Source organism: Arvicola amphibius, chromosome 2, assembly GCF_903992535.2.
Source record: "Arvicola amphibius chromosome 2, mArvAmp1.2, whole genome shotgun sequence".
Lineage (NCBI taxonomy): Eukaryota > Metazoa > Chordata > Mammalia > Rodentia > Cricetidae > Arvicola > Arvicola amphibius.
The window spans coordinates 135,292,776-135,313,251 of record NC_052048.2 but is presented as its reverse complement, the minus strand read 5'-3'; the positions used below and the strand labels follow the sequence as shown (position 1 = coordinate 135,313,251).

The window sequence follows — 20,476 nt, the reverse complement described above, 5'->3', positions numbered from 1 at the left end:
GGTGCATGTGCCTGCAATCCCAAAACTTTGTAGAAATAGCTCAGCATGTGACATGTGCCTGCAATCCCAACGCTTTGTAGAAATAGCTCAGCATGGTGACATGTGCCTGCAATTCCAACGCTTCATAGAAACAGCTCAGCATGGTGCATGAGCCTGCAATCCCCAAACTTTGTAGAAATAGCTCAGCCTGGTGCATGTGCCTGCAATCCCAACACTTCATAGAAACAGCTCAGCATGTGGCATGGAGGTGGAAGCAGGAGAATCAGGCATTCATAGTTATTCTGGCCGCATAAGAAATTTGAGGCTAGCCTGAGCTAAATGGGACCTTGTTTCAAAAACAAAAACAAATATGTCCTCCCGAGCTTTGCCCGCCTTGAGCTCAGCTGCTCCCGGCGGCCAGAACGGAGGGGTAGAGCAGTTCTCGGTGGCCTAGGGGGGCTGGGCAGCTGTGCCCAGCCCGGGGCCGTGCGAGACACAATGAAAAAAAAAAACAAAAACAAATAAACAAAAAACAAATCACAACAACAAACCAGACAAAAATGGATGCCAAAATGTATTTTATTTTTAGGATTAGAGAAGATTAAGACCTCCAACCTCCCTAAATCACACCACGAGAAGTTAATGCTACCGTGGTAGGCATATTACATTAAAGTGTCCATGAACCTCTGAATATTTCTTTATTCAAAGGGTATATTCTAGTGTGATGAAGGACCTTGATGCAGGGATGGTGTTCTGGGTCATCCAGATGGCCCTGAAATGAATGCTTTGAGTGTCTTTGCGGGAGGTAGGATGTGAGCTGGATGAGAAGCTAACTAAGCTTGGCTGAGACTGAGAATGTGGTCGTGGTCACTGATGTGGGTTGTGTTTGGTTGGGGTGGGGAGGAGACAGGACAAGGAAACTCTTTCTTCTGAGGCCTCCAAAAGGATCATGCCCCTGCCGGTGCCTGACTTCCAGAACTGTGTCTCTTTGCTTGTCCTCTCCTTGTCTTTTCCTGTTGCCTCCCTTGCTCTCCTCTGTCTTCCTCTTCCCTTCCCTCTCTCTCTTACAGTGCTGGTCATGGCGCCTAGGACCCTGTGCATCCTAGGCAAGTGCTTCTCTGTTCGCTTCTCCCCCACCCCCACCAGCTCAGTGTTTGTGATTTCAAGTCCCCAAATTTGATGTAATTGGTTATCCCAGTAGTAGATATTTTGGGTGTAAGTTAAAAAGAAATGTATGTACTAAGTATGGGGTACGTACGTATCTATATTCATGGCGTTCGGGAGGCAGGAGAATTCAAGTCCAGCCAGGGCTACCTAGGTAGGCCCTTTATCAGAGACAGAGAGGAAGAATAAGGAGATGTCTACCCACACTCATATATCCCGAAAGAGATTATCTTCCCATCATACTGTGGTGAAATCCCCCTCTTCCAGTTTGTTGTTAACAGCTTTATGTGTCAACAGGTATTTTTTGGTTGTGTGCTTAACCTTTAATATTGCCAAGCCATCTCTCCACCCTGTCAACAGATACTTTTAATAGCTATATAGTATTTAATATTTGAAATCATGTTTATTTTTGTTTTTGTTACTGCATTTCTATCTCTTGCATTAGTTTTGGCTGAGTTGCTTGACTTCCGCAGGGATAGTTGATGCAGTTTTTTTTTTCTTTTTTAGTATGGGTTTGTATTCCTTTCACTGCTGGACTTCAGGCTGATCTCATTGGCTGATTGTCTTCACTTTGTTAAACCCTCTTCTGACTTCTATTCACATATAATCTGGATCTTGAGAATTTTCTCTGGAGATTTCCTCACAGAGGATCCAAGATGCATCAAGCTGATTAGAAACTAGAGGGTTACAATTGAGAAGCAATTTTTCCTCTCTGACCTAAACTTCTGATTTTCTGGGCCATAAAGGATCATACCCAAAGAAATATGAGCTGGAGCCAGATGTGGCAGTGCATCCTGTCACCTCAGCTCTCAGGAGACTTAGGAGTCAGAGGGCATGCTCAGTGTCTTAGTTACTTTCTGTTGCTGTGATAAGACATCGTGAACAAGGCAACTCGTAGAAGCATTTATTTTAGGCTTACAGTTTCAGAGGGTTGGAGTCTACTATGGCAGAGCAGCGGCATAGAAAGCATGGTGGCATGAATAGCTATGAGCCTAGGTTTGTATGTAGGAGGCAGAAAGAATCAACTAGGAATAGCATGGGCTTTTGAAACCTTAAAGCCTGCCCCTAGTGACTCACATCCTCTAACAAGGTTATGTCTTCTAATCCTTCTCAAATGGTTTCACCCACCTGGGACCAAGCATTCAAATATATGAGCCTATGGAGTCATTCTCATTCAAACCACTACGCTAAGCTAATAATGACTTTGAGGCCATTCTGTGCTACATGAGACCCTGTTGCAGAGAGAGAGAGAGAGAGAGAGAGAGAGAGAGAGAGAGAGAGAGAGAGAGAGAGAGAGAGAGAGAGAGAGAGAGAGAGAGAGAGAGAATATGGGGGAGTATACAGTGGCAAAAATGCTTGCTTAGCATACATGAGGCCCTGGGTTCAGTCCTCTGCAATGAACTAAATGAATGAATAAATGAATAAATAAATAAATTAATAGGTAAAATGGGTCTTGCTTTCTGTTCCGTTTAGTGTTTTGATACTACTGTTTTACACTATGCCAGGTTTTAGTTCTGGTCAACCATACACAGAAGCAGGTAGTTTCTGAGTGTTCTTATTTCATTATGACTTGAGGAATGATCCTTCCTGTCTTAAACACACACACACACACACACACACACACACACACACACTGATGAAAACCATTTGTTTAAACTATTTTTTCCTTTTGGCTCTCCATCAAGTATGAGACCGAGGTCTGCATAGGATTAAATGAGGCTTTGGGAAACCTCCAAAGAATCATAACTGTTATGAGCAAGAGGCTGCTCCATCCTGAATCCCATGTTGAAGTGTAAAAGTAGGTGTTGTTGTGTAAACGGAGACTGTGCTTTCGTTTCTGGCCGCCCAGACCAGAAGGACATCCCACGTCTCTCTTGTGCGGGGGTGGGGGAGTACTGCATCATTGCTCTGGATTAGCGCTCAGTGACTTTTGGGGATGGTTACATGCTGATCTCTGGAGCACTGGTCCAGAAACACGTAGGGTGCAGCTCTGCCTAGCTTGTAACTTCCTCTTAGCACACAGGAGTGCCAGGCACTGAGGTCTCAGTAAGATCGGCAGCAATGAGCCCCTGGTGGAGCTCACAGTGTCTACCAACATTTTGTTCTGTTATAGCTGTGTCACCTGTAGGGTTAGTAAAGCAGAGTGGGACTTCTGGAATCATTCTGGTCTTTTCTGCCTTGCTGTGTTCCTCGAGGACAGCTCTGGATTGAGGACACTTGGAAGTTTGCAGCTCTGAAGTGCAGCTTTCTTGTTATAGAAGCAAGCTTCTTTGTGGTTTGCTGGTTTACTATCTTTTAAGCACCTTTTAGGGAAAAAGAGAGTGAGCAAAATAATTGCTGTTTTGCTCACTTGTGTCTGGGATTGTGTGTGTGTTGTTGTTGTTGTATATGTGTGTATGCACATTGGGTGGAGGCCTGAGGTTGATGTCAGGTCTTTTCTTGATTGCCCTTCCCTTTATTTTTTTCAGACTGAGCTTCTCTGAACCCACAGCTCATCCATTCAGTTCAGGCTAAATGAGCTTCAGGCTAGGATTACAGGCATGCAGTCTGTGCCCAGAGTTTTGCGTATTCTGGAGATCCGAATTCAACTTGTCATGCTTGTGTGGCAGGCACTTTGCTGACTGAGCCTTCTCCCCAAGCCCTCTGGGACTTCTTGCACAAAAGCTCATTGAAAACTGGAAACAGCTGTGGATAGTGTTACCATAATAAGGCTTGTCATATAAACTTGAAGACCAGATGTTTGATCCGTAATACCCACATAGGACAGCCAGATATGGCGGTATTGGTGTGTGCACCGAGCAGGCAGAGACAGCTGATTTCTGGAGCTCCCTGAGTGAGCCTAGATGACTTGCTAAAGTTCAAGAACAGTGGGAGACCATGTCTTAAAAGGATAAAGTAAAAAACAGAAAAACCACAGAAAAGTCAACAGTGTTCATGGCACAACACCAGAATTTGCCCTCTGACCTGCATATGTGTGTCTGTGTACTTGCACACACATGACCATACACAACAAAAAATGTTACTATCGCTGTGTAGATAAGATAGTAAGACCCATAAAAGTTGAGCTTTTTAATGCCGCAGAATGGAGTCACAATCAGACCTAGAACGTTCTAATGTGTCTATGTCCCCATTAGGCAGCGGCTTGTTGGTTTCCATATGTAGTGAACTGAGAGCTTAAACCAGACAGTCCAGAGATCTCAAAGGGAATTAGTAACTGCCAGGAAGTGGAGCTTTCTGCTGGGACAGGCAGCCTACTGGCAGGTCGTCAGCCTTGACTGGCTCTTTGTGGGCTCAAGACTAATCCTTAGGGTTCAAGGTCTGTCCTCTGGTTTTACAGGTGAAGGAACTCCCATTTTCTGGTCTGTCGAAGATGCACTAGAGTAATTCCATGCCCATGTTCTGCTTAGGTGTTGGGAATCCATCGGAGAATAAGAGCAACAATAACTCCCTGCCCACACAGAGCCTAGATCCTCATTGATGCCCTCACTAGATGGATGTTTGTGTCTCTGAGTTAACTGGGCACCTGGGAGACCGACCCACATTAACTTCCTAGAGGCTGACAAGCAAGCCTAGCGAATACAGTGCTCACTGAGTGGGTGTGTGTCTGTCTCTCTACTGACCAAGATGTCTGTGTCAAAGAAGTTGCCTTAGTCATCAGCAGAGTGCTTGGCAAGCTAGGAGCAGATCCCGGGAATGCGCAGATTTCAAACTTACTCTGTTTTCTTCTGTAGAAGGCTCTGTTTCCCAGTGCATCATGCAGGGGGCATTTTATTTACATTAGTCAAGTTTGGTATCTGTCTACTTATGACTCTATGTCTGAGAAAGGTTAGTCAATTACATGCCATCAATATAATCTTTTTTCTTCTGTTTTCTTGAAACAGTGTTTCACTGTGTATCCCTGTGGCCTGGAACTTGCTATGTAGCTCTGACTGGCCTAGTGCTACGTAGACCAGGCTGACCTAGAATTCACAGAGCTCTGCCTGCCTCTGTCTCCTGAGTTCTGTGGTTAAAGGCATGCGCCATGCCCAACCATAGTTTTTCTTAAACACAATCACCTAGGAAAAGAAATCCCTGACCCTTTTCTGGCCCATAGGTCCTCGAATGTTGGTGCAATGAGAATCACCTGTAATTTATAGGGGATTGAGTGGCAGTGGGCCAGGCCTCTGTGTTTTTACCTTGTTTTCAATTCAGAAGAGATTGCAACCACTGTTAACATCCCAGAATGAGGCCCAGACACTCACATTTCGATTGTTCTTTTTGAGACAGGGTGTGTCTCAAAATTTTCCTGCCTCTGCTTCCCTACTGCTGCTGACATTTTTAAGGTTCTGATGTGATTTTTTTGGATATACCTTAATTTTTTTTGTATTCAGAGGTGGAAAATTACATTATTTGATTTTTTTTTGAGACAGGGTCTTACTATATAACACTGTCTGCTTTGGGATTTGCTATATAGATCAAGCCGACCTTAAACTGGCTTGTCTGCTTGCTTTTGTCTCCTGAGTGCTGGGAGTAAAGAATTAGTGGTGCATGTCTTTCCCATTTTAACCATTTTTTGTTTGATTGGATTTTTGTTAAGATAATTATTGATTCATTATAGAATAATAGGTATCCCCCTTAACTTAGTTTCCTTAGTGGTCATGTTAATAAAACCATAGTATAAGTATCTCATACAAGGATGTGTATATTGATCAAATCCACTGATCTTATTCACATTTCTCTAGGTTTACTAATTTTATCATATGTGGAGAATCATTGTCTACCACAGTCAAGATATATAGCAGTTCCATATCTTCCTTTGTTTTTTTAATTGTTTTTATTGAGCTATATATTTTTCTCTGCTTCCCTCCCTTCCTCCTCTCCTTCTACCCTCTCCCATGATCTCCATGCTTCCAATTTACTCAGGAGATCTTGTCTTTTTCTACTTCCCTTTTCGATTAGATCCATATATGTCTCTCTCTATATATATGTTATCTAGGTTCTCTGGGCTTATGAATTTTTTAAACTTTATGTCTAAAAGCCACTTATGAGTGAGAAGGGAAAATCAGACACTAACAGTCATTTTAACCATTTTAAGTATATTCACCATTTTAAGTATATTCACAGTGTTACTGAAGTCATTCAGGTTAAAGCTCTGGAAGCCCTTGGAAGTTAGGTTCAGACTCATCCCCAATATACCAAGAAAGAGATAATAAACAAGTGACACTGACTTGAGTGGTCACCCTGGACAGATGAAGTGGCCTGAAGACCCGCTTTCCCTATATCCATCTTTAGTGATGTGAGGCTGAGGTTTAAGTAGAGGGCGAGAGGTACCTGTAACTGAGCAGTCCTGGTCAAGATGCGGTCCTGCCATCACTGACTTACAACTGTCTTGCCTACAGCCTCTTCCAAAAGACAATTTATTTATCATCAATGTTTTTTATTATTAACTTTATCAGTAGCTGTCCTGAAGAGCCTCCTTTGATTCAGGGATCCTTTACACAGGAGACGGTCATAGACTGGTTACTGCCTCACAGGTGGAGGTTTGGGGTCTATGGACAGATGAACACATAGAGATCCTGATCCTAACTGGAGTCTCATCACTAAGCCAAGAGATACCCGATCTCAAGAGCAAAAGCCATTATTACTCTTTACACTGTAACTGCCCAGAGGCCGTCTGGCCAGTGACCAAACTCATGGTTGATAATAAAATAAACTACTTCACCCAACTACTTTGGCAAACAAGGTCTGAGTGAGGTTAAATAGGGAACTGGCTGGAGTTCTGGCCTCAGTGATGGACTTCAGTTTTATTCTGTTTTTAAAAGATTTATTTATTTTATATCGGTGAATGTCTGCTTGCATGCATGCATGTATGCCACATGTGTGAAATGCCTTAGAAGGCCAGAAAAGGGCATTGGTTTCCCTGGAACCAGAGTTATAGATGGATGTAAGCCACTTTGTGAGTGCTGGGAATGGAACCCAGGTCCTCTTCAAAAGTAACAGGTGCTCTTAGCTGCAAAGCTGTCTCTCCAGCCCTGCTCAGCTTCAGTGAAGCTTACCCCTTCGTGGTTCTTAGTGGAGTCACACTGTGGGTGCAGATGCATTGACCTGTTATAAAACCACAAAATTCCACAAACGCAGCAGCGACAGCCACATCTGTGTCTTAGGGTAAAGACACAAATTTCTCTGTAACTCTTAACTTTGAGCAAACCTCAGATTGTGCCCATGTTTTTTCCCATTTGTATATTGGAAATAGAAGATTATGTCAAGTATCGACTAATATATACAAGCAGTAGGTGCTTATTAAATACCAGGTACACATCTAATTGCTTAGATGTGCCAGGCCTGATTGTGCCTGCCCTGTGGGGAGCAAGCTGGATGCATGGTAGATACTTTTTGATTCTGGTATGCTAACGTAAGGGATACGCATGGTACAGTCTGTGTTTCTTTTAGGAGGTTTATGGTAGTTTTGCTTTTCTTGAGTAGAAGGATGGACACTGACCTACGATATCCTACACTTCCTTTCCTGTGCTGCCTCTTTTGCTGTGACAGGGCGAGCCTTCATTGGCATAGACTTGAGTTTTCTGACCTATGTTTCACTGAGCCATGCCTCTTTTCATGCTTAGTAATTGGGGCAGTGGGTTGAATTCAAGTTGTTCTCATAATTAGTTTCATGACTCCTATCAACTGTGCCTCAGTTTTTCCGAGTGCAAAATGAAGATTAGATTACCTCTGACATTCCTTTTAGATTCTTTTTTCTAGTGCCCCTTCAATTTCATGCCTGGGCCCCTGGGTTCCTTGCACCTGCCAGTACTGGGGAGGCAAGTGTGCTGTAGCTTGGTGGACTTGTTCATTGATTCCCTGTGTCTCCCTTTTAGGGAATATTCCTGGCTCAGCTGTGCTGGTGTTTGACATCCATGTGATTGACTTCCACAACCCTTCAGATTCCATCAGCATCACTTCCCATTACAAGCCTCCTGATTGCTCTGTGCTGAGTAAGAAGGGGGATTACCTGAAATACCACTACAATGCCTCACTCCTGGATGGGACTCTGCTGGACTCCACGTAAGGGTACCTGGGAACCAGATGTGGAGGGAGCTTTGGATAGTAGTTCTTGCTATCTTCCTCTCTTCATCAGATACCGGGTAGGGGTTTCTTGGTCCAACCCTCCCTAGTGTGTAGTGTAAGCCTTCTTAGTGTTCAGTGCATCATTCTGAGAGTTCACTACTAAAGATCTTTCTGGCTCTAGACTGTTTCTTACTCGGTGGAACTTTCTTTCTCAAAGTCAGATCTATGTTTAATAACTAAACCTTTGGAGCCAGATGTAGTGACATACACCTGTAATTCTATTGCTTAGAAAGCTGCAACAGAAGATAGAAAGTTAAAGTCAAATATAGATACATAGTGAGACCCTTAAGTGTGTTGTTTTTATCTAAGATGTTTTATTTGCCAATAAAGACCCGGGAGTCACATGTTTGAGTGAAAACCTGCTAGATCAGAGAAGCTGCTAAGCAACCAGCTGGCCTTCCTTTTTGGCTAGACACTCAGCAAGAGAGCATCTCTTCTCTTGTCCCAAACCAAAAAGGCTCATAGCATTCTAAGTCCCTCCTTACTCCTTCCTATATATCTCTCTATCCTCCTGAGTCCTCCGTCCTCTCTGTGGCTAATTCCTGTCAACTAGTTACTGACTCTGCCCTCAATCCAAGATTAATTTTATTAGCAGAGTCTCGGAGTTTCACAGAAAGATCAAATATCCGTCAGCAAGTAGAAGCTAGTGTTAGAGTAGGGTCCACAGGGCTTTCTTTGTCCTAGACTGTTACAGAAACTGTGTCCTCACTGGGGTCCCACCCTGCACAGTGGCACAGGCTGCAGACTGCTTGGCCTCTCTGCTGGCGGACATTTATCCCTACTTACATGTCCTTCCTGATTCCAGAAGCATCCCTGAATTTATGGTAGGAATCACTGCTCCTTCTTTGTCTGTCTCCTTACATGTTCTGTTTTCATCTCCTGGCTTCAACTTATTTTTGTGTCTGTTACGATCTGAATACTTTAGGGGCACCTGATTTGCTTATTGATGTTTTTTTTCTTTTGTTTGTCCAGTATCTAAAACACAAAGGATCATTTTATAAATGTTAGGTGATAGAAACAAACCTGGAAATTACGAAATAAAGTTACCTTGTGACCCCAAGTATCAGTTGAGTCTGTAACTGAAGCCTGTCTTCTCTCTGGGAAAGGACCATCTTCAGACTTTATATTTCTGTATGGGAACATCCACTTTTGTGTTGAGCCTAATTCAGATCTCTGAGCCCAGAGTTTGGGAGCAGAAAGAGTTTCCTTCATATAAGTAAGGGCTGCAGTTTGTTCTGGGCATGGAGGTGCCTCTCTTTTACCTGTCCCTCACTCTTCTAGCTCTGAGAACCTGACAAGGTCCTGCATGCTGTTACATCTAGAGGTATTTCATCAAATCTAAAGCTCATTCATTGTTGGAAATACTATTTTATGTATCCCTAAGAACACAAAAGTATTCTTCCAGGAAGTAATGATGCTCTATCTGCCATAATCACAGAGATGTTAAGATGTGTGCCAGGGGGAAAGTCCACATTTTAGAATTAATGAAATATACCCTTAACTTTGGTGGCCCCGATTCACAGAGATATGGCTTATAACAGGCCAGCCACTGGTTATGGAAGTATTCAGAGTTAGTGGGAATGACTAGCTAGATCACACTCATGAAAATGGCTCAGAGGTTAGTGCAGTGAAAGTCCCTACTATGGTCCCTGTTCTGCTGTGCATACCAAGAAAAGGGAAGCGAGGGTGAGCGATAAAGGACTTCTTTCTCGTTGGTGCAGAATGCGCTTACTAGAGTTCCTGCCCTCTGTTATGTTTGGTGGAATCACCATATTCTTACCAAGTGGGAGCCACAGGATGCAGGGGGTCTTCACTTTGTGTCTTGGGAGTCATCTGTGTCCCATGGAAATCCACAGGCAGAGCAATGTGTGGATGGCCACACATCCTTCCTGGTCTTTTTAGTGTGTGAGGTTACAAATAAAGGAATTATGGGAAGGCGGCAGGCACCTGCCTTCCTCGTGCCACCTCAAACCCTACCGGTGGCACCTCAAACCTTACGTGGGTACAATAGACACAACCAGTTCACTGGTGTGGGTGCTTGCTAGGGTTTCCGCTGTGGTGATGAAGCATGTCACCATGACATGTCATGTCATGTCACCATGACAGAAGCAACTTGGGGAGCAAAGGGCTTATTTGGCTTCATCATTGAAGGAGGTCAGGACAGGAACTCAAACTGGGCAAGGACCTGGAGGCAGGAGACGATGCAGAGGCCATTTGAGGGGAACCCTGCAGATATCCCAGCAGGGAAGTGAACTACGGAGAGATGAGAATGAAAACGTCAGTTAAGATTGACATTGTCACCCAGAATCAAGACTTCAGGGAGTCTGATATTAGGCAGTTTATTCCCAACAAATTTAGACATAGTATAAACTGGAAAAAAGTTTTCCTGGTATATATAGTACAATTTCTGGTGCACAAGGAAACATTGTTACATAGAAACCTGATTCAGGGTACGTGTCATATTTTTCAAGAATATGGGTTCTAGAGATACCTGTACTAGCTTAAGGGCCTCAGGAGGTCTCTGGCCTGGTCTTGGTCATACAGATAGTGTAGAGGTCATTTGGGCTATTAGCCACCTCTGGTCCTGGTTGTGGGAGCTTGAGGAAACCTCTGGCTATACACGTAGTGTAAGGGTCATTTAGACTATTAGTTATCTCCAGTCCTGGTTGTAGGAGCTTTGTATGGCCCAACAGATAATGCAGATCACCAGGCTATTAATCACTTTTATTTCCTGGCTGTCTGGAAAAACAGGTTATATGTCCTTTGCTTTGAATGAACAATCCTGGGTTCTTAACATTCCTGGGTTCTCTGGAAATCAGTGGGCTCAAGGATCTTCATGTTCCCAACAGCCATGGTGTGTGTGTGTGTGTGTGTGTGTGTGTGTGTGTGTGTGTGTGTGTGTTACAGGCTTGCTTCCCCATGGCTCGCTCAGCCTGCTTTCTTAGAGAACCCAAAACCACCATCCCAGGGATGGCATGACCCATAATGGCCTGGGTCCTCTCTCATCTTTCACTAATTAAGAGAATGCAGAATGCCGTATATATAGGCTCGTCTGCAGCCAGATCTCATGGACGTATTTTCTCAACTGAGGTTCCCTTCTTTCAGATGACTTTAGCACAATGCTACTTCCAGAAGATGTGGAGATTTCAGTGCGAGACTGGGCAAGGAGCCAGAGCACTGAGGGGACTCATGACAGGAAGCAGGAAGCCTGGGGGCAGGGGTGGGAGAACACAGAGGAATGGGAGTGGCTTTTGACAATCCCACGAAATAAGTAAAGAAACAGAAATAGACCCCAAAGAAAAGAAATAATGGAGTTGTTTGCTTAGAGGATTCCCTTACTGTCTCTGTGTTTCAATGGGGTGTTTGTTACGGGGTCAGCAAGGTCTTGGATATTCTCTAAGCCTCAGAGACCTGTATTGCTTCCAGCTGGGACCAGAGAGAGGCAGCCTGGAGATTCCTGATTGCTGAGAAAGGCTTGACAGCCAGTAGGTCAGAGGTGGCTCCTCGGCAGGCCTCTCCTGAGGATGTCCTGTCCAGTGCTGCGTTTGGGTCATTTTCTTCCTAGGTAGGGTAAGCACGGGGGGGGGGGGGGGGTCATCTTGGGTTTGCTGGATTCTGAACATCAGCCGGCCTTGGGAAGGAGGGAAGGAAGTGGCAGTCCTGGCCTGTGGAGGCTTGGGAGACTGTAACCCTCAGGAGACATCTGCTCCTTGTCACCAGGTTGGGCACCAAGGGAATGAAGAATGTGATAGCCGTCGTTAGCCTTTGGGAAGTAGCAGGAGTGCTGTAGCTTTTGAAGGAGTGATTGATTTTCAGTCATGGCTGAGGCTATGGGGCCAACTTCTCAGCTGGGTCCCCAGGATCCCTGAACTTTGTGGTTAATGAAACTCTCATTGGGATCTTGGGAGTTGGAGACTGTATAGATCGCAGTGTTTTACACCCCTTTCTTTGCTTTCTACTATGTTAAGCATATTTATTATCGACAATTATTATCTCTACATGGTAGACAAAGAAACCAAGATTATATTTCCCAGAGCAAATGAAATGGAAGAGCCAGGATTCTTAAGTGGTCTTAATGGCTGGGCTACCTCCTAGCCAAACACCAGGGTTCTACTTCAGGCTTTGAACCTAAAAGCCATGTTCCTCAATGTTCCTCAGCTGTGGTTTTTTTTTTTTTTTTTTTTTTTTTTTTTTTTTTTTTTTTTTTTTTTTTTTTTTGAGACTGGGTTTCTCTGTAGCTTTGGGGCCTGTTCTGGAACTAGCTCTTGTAGACCAGGCTGGCCCTGAACTCACAGATATCCACCTGCCTCTGCCTCCCAAATGCTGTGAAAAGGCATGAGCCACCACCACCCGGCTTCAGCCTGGTTCTTGCCTGCAATGCTAGCACTTGGAAGTCTGAGGCAACAGGATCATGAGTTTGAGGTCATCCTGGACTACCTGGTGATTTCAAGGCCCTCCTGGGCTACCCAGTGTTTCTAAATAAATCAGTAATAAATAAAATAAAATACAGGCTCCTAACTATATTGCATAGTCCACACTCTCATAAAATGCCTATCTAGATACAAAGAACTTACTCCTTGGAGCCACTGGAGAGCCAGCCATCACCAGGAATGTATCCATGTTGCTCAATGCTCCTACTTCCTTTTTACCAGAATTCCTATAGGATCCCTCAGAGCAGCAAGTTCCCAAACCAGCGTGCTCCTGTACTGTGGAATGGCCACTTTGTCTTGATTTTCGTGCCTTTGACAGTTTAGAAATGGGCGGGCTGGTTGTTTTGCAGCGTACCCTGCCATGGGTCTGTGTGACATTTCCTCAGAACTGTACGAGTTGAGCAGAACACCCTCCATCACCATTGAGGGCACTCATTTCTTCTCTTTTTCAGGTGGAACTTGGGCAAAACGTACAACATTGTGCTGGGATCTGGACAGGTCGTGCTGGGCATGGACATGGGTCTCAGAGAGATGTGTGTGGGAGAGAAGAGAACGGTGATCATTCCGCCCCATCTGGGCTATGGAGAGGCCGGCGTGGGTAAGCGACGGTGTTCAGGACTGCTGGGCAATTCCCTATCTAAACTTTGGGCTTTTGGTATCATAATTAGAGCCATAGATGTTGCTTCTATGTTAAAACTACAGAGTTGTTGGGGTTTGTATGTGTGTGTTTTCCTGTTTGAAGTTTTGAGCATTTTTGTTTAAAGACCCGAGTTTCGTTTAAAGACCTGTGTCACTGCCCCTGACTGGTTTAGAAAGGTCAGGCTTCAAGAAAACACACCAGTGGTCTGCAGGTTCATCTGCCAGGCCTCAGAGGAAGGGCCCGGGTGATTCGGGGTCAGGCTGCCTGCTTCTTGGGATCTATTTGCTGGACCACATAGAGTGCTAAAGCTGTTCACTGCTCTACGCCTGCAAGTCAGGGACGATGCTGTACGCTAGAGATTGCTTCTGTGTTCTGGAAAAGCCGGCCGCTGCATCCCTGCAGGGGTACATTTTACTTTATTAGGTCATGATTCCAGAACACTCCTTTATGGTGTGTACACTGCAGACAGCTGGTACTGAAGGGTGCCAGTTTGTATCTGGTGTTTGGCATACCGGATTGATTTTCTTTCTTTCTTTCTTTCTTTCTTTCTTTCTTTCTTTCTTTCTTTCTTTCTTTCTTTCTCTCTCTCTCTCTCTCTCTCTCTCTCTCTCTCTCTCTCTCTCTCTCTCTCTCCCTCCCTCCCTCCCTCCCTCCCTCCCTTCCTTCCTTCTTTCTTTCTTATACAATATTCTCAGTACTTTGCCTGCAGGCCAGAAGAAGGTACCAGATCTCATTACGGATGGTTATGAGCCACCATATGGTTGCTGGGAATTGAACTCAGGACCTTTGGAAGAGCCACTGAGCCGTCTCTCCAGCCCCAATTTTCTTTTTCTTAAAAGAAAAAAAAAAAACCAAAAAAACATGCTGGGCAGTGGTGGCTCACGCCTTTAATTACAGCATTTTGGAGGTAGAGGCAGGTGGATCTCTGTGAGTTCGAGGTCAGCCTGGTCTACAGAGGGAATTTCAGACAGGGCTGTTACACAGAGAAACCCTGTCTTAAAACAAAAACAAAACAAAAACAAACAAACAAACAAATAAAACAAAAACCCAAACTAAAAGAAATATCAAAGTAGACCAATTACTGCCTGCTCCTTTCACTTATCCCAGAAGAAATGCTTCAAAAGCTGTGTGTGTCCTTTATGACTTTTCTTATGACATATAATTATATTATACACTATATGTAACATAGAATATAATTTAGTGGAGAAGCTTGTGCTTGACATGCATGAGGTCCCGGGTTTAATTTCTAACACCAAAATTAAAAATCAAATTTCAAAACTATAATCTATAATTTTTGATAATTATAGTGTTTATTTTTAATATATATAGTACTTCTTTTGAGTCTTACTGTATATATTAACCTTGAATTGTATGTAATTTTCAGGCATTGTTATTGTCCTAAAATTCTCTAGTTGGGGTTGGGAGTACATTTCAGTGATAGAGTGCTGGCTGAACATACGGAGGCCTTGGCTTGGTCTCTGGCACCTCAAAAGGAAGAAAAGGTTCCACAACTGCTGTCCCTACCAGTGGCTTTCAAATGTTTTGTTTTTACCAAAGAATAAAGCAAGATATACTTTTCCTATGGTTGTTACTTTTTTGGTTTTCAGAAGCAACGTTTTCCTGTGTAGCCCAGGCTGTCCTCACACTTGCAGTCTCTTTCCCCAGCCTCCTAAGTGCCAGGATTACAGGCATGGCCAGCACATGTGACCTAAGGATTTTATCCTATATTTCATTTTGTGTTCCGCATACACATAGAATTGTTTTATGTACGCGTGTGCATGTTTGTGTGGGTCACATGTGTTTGTGAGTGCATGTGTATGCATGTGTGGAGCTAGAAGGCAGTCTGGGTGTCTTTCCTTAGGTGCCATCCACCTGTTGTTTGAAACAGGGTCTTGCACTAGCCTGGGACTTAAATAAGCCGGACTGGCTGGGCCCAGGCGTCCTGTCTGTCTCTACCTCTCCCCAGCTTCCCCAGTGCTGGGTTATGAGTGTGTGCCGCTGTGCCTGGCTAAATGTTTTATTTAACATTCATTCATTCATTAGTTTATTCACTGTGTGTGTGTGTGTGTGTGTGTACATATATGTGGAGGTCAGAGGACAAATTGTGGCATAAGTTTTCTCCTACCATGTTGGTCCTGGGAATCTTACTCAGGCTTGGTAAGCCATTTTGCCTGCCTGTGCCTGACATGGGTAATGGGAACTAAACTCAGGCTCTCTCCCCAGCCTCTACATTTAGTTTGTGTATAAATTGAGACTCAGGTTTCATGAAAAGACATACATCCTTCCTGTATGGAATATTCAGGGATCTAGCTTATTTTATTCCTTTAAGAAAATTCTGGTCATCCTCCTTTAAGCTGGCCTCAGGCCTCTGTGAGGGGTCACTAGCTACAGTTGGGAATGAGTGGCCTCCTTGAGTATGGCAGCTGGATACCGCAGAGGGCAGCATGGGTGGATGGTCCCAACCGGGTCAGCTTGTGGTTTAACACCGTGCTCTGTTTCGTTGCACAGATGGAGAGGTGCCTGGCAGTGCCGTCCTGGTGTTTGACATTGAGCTGCTGGAGCTTGTCTCTGGCCTTCCGGAGGGGTACATGTTCATATGGAATGGTGAAGTGTCTCCCAACCTCTTTGAAGAGATCGACAAGGATGGCAATGGAGAAGTCCTCCTGGAGGAGGTAAATGGCCTTTGTAAGACGAGGCTCAGCAGTTGTTCAGGGGTTCATTGAGTGTGCCGAGGACAGGGCTGGGCATGCAGATGGTGGTAACGAGCTCATGTGTGCACTGAGGACTTTCACACACATTCCCACGTGCAGGAACAGAGCTCCTGAGAGGTGTAGGGACATCTCAAATGCAGATCTGGATTCAGTTCCCAGTCACCGAGTGCTCATGGCAGGTCTGCCTGGACACGTTCTCCAGCTGCTGCCCTCACAGCAGCCCAGGGAGAGGTCTGGTTATGTTTTAGAACAACGGTTCTCAACCTGTAGGTCCTCCACAACAGGTATTTACATCACGATTCATAGCAGTAGCAAAATTACAGTTATGAAGTCTCAACAATATAATTTCATGGTTGGGGGGGGTCACTACAGCATGAGGAACTGTATTAAAAGGTCACAACATTAGGGAAGTTGAGAACCACTGGTTTAGAAGACCCTGCAGAGAAAGTGGTGGCCCATGGAAGGTCTCAGCTACCCAGTGTGTGAGCCAGGGCTGTGGCTTCTTAGGGGAGCTCAGCAGTCTTTTGTGCTGTCACAGCTCCTGGAGTTAGAGCTCATGACTTCCTCTACTCAAGCACACGCTCCAGTCTTAACTCTGTCTTCCTGCATCATCAGCTTTTCCTGGACCTGGACCTGGAATGTTCCTTTTACTATTACACATGGTTTTGGTTTTCTTCTGTCCATTCTCCTTTGTGTTTGCTACGTGGTGTCCGTGGGTTGCCAAGGCTGCTCTTGAACGTGTGATGATCTTGTTTCAGCCTCCCATGTGTTGGGGTAATAGACATGCGCCATCATGCCCAGCACAATTATTTTATATCTTGTGTCATGTCTTTCCAGAGTTTTCGTTTCTTTGCTCCTTTTACAGCAAAACCTCAAACGCTTGTCTGGTCTATTTTTCTTTTATCTTTTGCTCTCGTTTGTTTTTTCTTGTTTGTTTGTTCTTTTATTATATTTGTTTTTTGTTTTGAGAGGACGTTTTGCTGAGGCTGGCCTTGAACTCATGGTCTTCCTGCCTCAGCCTCCTGAGTGCTGGAAATACAGCTTTATTTTGTGCCTGGCTTTATTTTGCTTTTATGAGATGGGTTCTTTCTCTCTTGCCCAGGCTAGCCCTGGATTCCTGAGTTCAAAGCATCTTCTTTCCAAGTAGCTGGGACTTTAACTTTCCACTGTGAGCAGCTTTTTCATTCCTTATTTTCATTTATGTGTATGGATTTTTTGTCTGCATGTATGCAGGCCAGAGAGGGTATCAGATGCCTTGGGATTGGTCGTGAGCCACCACGTGGGTGCTCACAAAGCCAGGTCCTCAGAAAGAGTAGGCAGTGCTCTTAAGCACTGAGACATCTTTCCTGCCCCGCCACTTTTTTTTTTTTTTTATTCTTTTTTTAAAGCCACTCTTGTCAAGCCTTTGTACCTCAGTGCCACTGCCTCTGGTCCCCTCTCTTTGGCACTGCTTCTGTGCACTCCTGCAGGACCCCCTTTTGCTCCTATCATGCCTGCTTGTTGGCAGTTCCTTCTCAGACCTCTCTCTGCTGTCTTCCTGTGGGAGGGTGTCAGGCTGGACCCTGGACCGTGTTCCTTATTCTCTCTGCCTTCCTCCTGTCTCAGTGTCACCACGCCCCTTGGGTTTGCACCCGCCAGTATTCCAGATTTAGAGCATTAGTCCCAGTTTATCTCCCCACTTTGCATTTATATATCCAACCACTTGCTTTACTTCTTCATTTATTGAACCTTGATCCTAACCCCACCCTAAGCCAGCCTCAACCTGAGCTTCTCCATGACAGTCAGTCACAGCTCCTTCCTTCTCAAACCTGAAGAGGCCCATCTCCAGGGCCTTTTTGTGGCTGCCAGGGCCCTCTCCTTCTGCTGGCTGCCACCTCTTCACCAGCTGTCTCTTTGTATGGTTCAGCACATGTTCTGAGGACCTCCCAGGCAGGCTTCCTCCCTGGGCATCTGAACCAATTAACTTCTCTCAATGCTTGGAACAGACTCATTGTAGACAACTGTTTGGCTCATTCCCTGACTTCCTTCAAGCCTTTGTACAAGTCCCCCTAACCCCAGAGGTTCTTTCCTGTCCTGCAAATTTCACTCTCCCTATTTAGCCTTACCTTGCTCTCCCCACTTTCTCTTGGGTGGAGCATTCCATTTTGTAACTTAAAGTGTAATTTACTTATATTCATGTAGAATATCAGTATCACAAGGGCAGTTTTGTTTATGACGTGTCCCATGATTTAGAATGCTTGGCACATGGGAGATGCTGGTAGGTTTTTAGTGTGAATGAAGGAATGTGTGGATGCAGCATTGTTTTTGGACTGGTTAGCCTCAGGTAGGAAGCTAAAAGTGGCTGAAGCTTATTGGATATCCGGGTCCTAAGGACTTGAGGTCCTTTAGTAAAGGAATTTAAAAACATTTGTTGAATATTATTTTTATTTTTAAGGTTATGTGTATGAGTGTGTCTGGGAATATATACATGTATCTAACAGATGCCGGAGGAGTCCAGAAGAGAGTATCAGATCCCTTGGGGCTGCATTTTGAGGTGATTGTGAGCTACCCAACATGAGTGCTGGGAACTAAGTGCTCTTAACTGCTGAGCCTTTGCTCCAGTCCCAAGACTAGGGACTTGCAGCTGCATCTCAGGAGAGAATCCCAGGGCCGGTAGTTCTTGAGAACAACTTGGTTTGGAAGCACAGCCTCTTACTCTACAGTCTCCTCACTTTAATGCCACAATATTTCAGGCTTGGTTCTGCGTTCTCAGCTCTGCCATTTCTCACATTTGTCCTGTCCCCTCTCCAGTTCTCAGAGTACATTCATGCCCAGGTGGCGACAGGCAAGGGAAAGCTGGCTCCCGGTTTCAATGCTGAAATGATTGTGAAGAACATGTTCACCAACCAGGACCGGAATGGAGATGGGAAGGTCACGGCTGAGGAATTTAAACTCAAGGACCAGGAAACCAAACATGATGAACTGTAAGCCCCACACAACCAGTTTGGGCCAAGGAGTGCATGACACCAAGTGACCTGTCGTGGCCGAGCGTGCTGTCAGCATGAAGGTTTCTAGGAAGGTGTGACATTAGCAAATAGTAGGTGGGCCATGTAGTACCTGGAGCATACATTGGGGGCGGGGGGGTTTCATGTCCGTGGTGAGTAAGCAGTTGGGTGGATTTCCAGCGCTAGTATTAGAGTCTGCAGAGGGCCTCGGCATGGGGAAGTCTGCACTGCCAAACTGTATTTATGAGTCTTCTGGGAAGTAGTGTTACTAAAGGAACATTATTTCATAGAAGACATAGCTGTCATGGAGGAAACAGAAGTACCTGGTGTCTACCTAGAGATTGATTTTTTTTTTAATCTTGTTGGTGTCTTTAAAAAATGTTCACTACATGGGCAGAAAGATAGAGAGCAAGAATGCTCCAGCAAGGTTCCCAGACAGCAACCAATGCTCTTCTTAATGCCCTGCTCTAGTGATAGCAGTCTCTGTGACTCCTTCCCCCCCACCCCCATCCCTCAGTCACCTTCCCTCCAAATCCCCATCTCCCGCTTTTCCAGTTCACTACACTGGCAGCCATCCAATTGGTAGTGGTGTAACTTGAAGGTTAATAGGAGCTTCCTGGACAGGAAAAACCACAGACCAAATGGGAGCTGTCTTAGCCACGGGGAGAGGATTTGGCTGATATTTGCTCTGTAGGATTATGTGCTTGGCACATCCTATCTTCCCGACGTTGTCCTGTAGGGCTCTCTCTCCACTCTGTGTTCCTTTGGTTAGGTAGATACATGTAGGGCTGATGGCTGGGTCTCACAGGTCAGCCAACAGAAAATTTTACTGTGACTAAGGTAGATGTGTTATCCCAACAAATGAAGGTGACATTTTTTTCCCCACTCATTTGTGTCTTGGAGGGCAATTTGGGGTCTACTGCTGTAGAAAAGCAATAACATTATTCAGGCCGGCTCATTCCCATGCCATGTGGCAGCCATATTCCTGCCTTATGTCCTATTCCCAAGCGGTGTTGGCACTTACCTTGAAGTGATCAAGGGTTTCGTTTTGAAATGGCTTTTTTACAAATTGAAACTGTTTGTTTTGTACTGATGATGCCCTGAGTTCATGCAAATGTTGTGCAGTTGTTCAATGGAATTAATGTTGGAAAACTGATTTTTTTTCCCTGATATAAAATGTTGAATCAAATCATCTGGCTTTATGGTGTTTTATTTGAAAATGGAGAGGATCTTATAGAACACAGTATGCAGTATGCAATCAACCCCCTTGACAAAAACTCGACAGGACTGGGACAGCTGTGTGTGTGTGGGTGCTGACAAGAAACCCACTAGATAAGCTACTTGAAAGGACTACTTACAGGAGTGGGCAGGGCTCAGGGGCACAGAAATTGGTGAGATACTGTGGAGATAGGGTTGCTTAGCAACAGTTGGAGGCAGTTTGCCATTCTTGGGCCTGGAGGTTAA

At 44.7% G+C, this 20,476-nt stretch overlaps 1 protein-coding gene across 1 annotated transcript in view; it reads left to right on the top strand.

The window, feature by feature from the left end:
- The window catches only part of Fkbp9 (FKBP prolyl isomerase 9), a 48,009-nt gene extending 27,810 nt beyond the window's left edge, over positions 1–20,199 (top strand). Inside the window, exons 7-10 of the mRNA XM_038319083.1 lie at positions 7,998–8,184; positions 13,130–13,275; positions 15,826–15,989; positions 18,819–20,199. Of these exons, the coding sequence (XP_038175011.1) occupies positions 7,998–8,184; positions 13,130–13,275; positions 15,826–15,989; positions 18,819–18,995 (674 nt within the window). The 3' untranslated portion in view covers positions 18,996–20,199. The remainder of the gene's footprint in view (positions 1–7,997; positions 8,185–13,129; positions 13,276–15,825; positions 15,990–18,818) is intronic.
- The last annotated feature ends 277 nt before the right edge of the window (positions 20,200–20,476 follow it).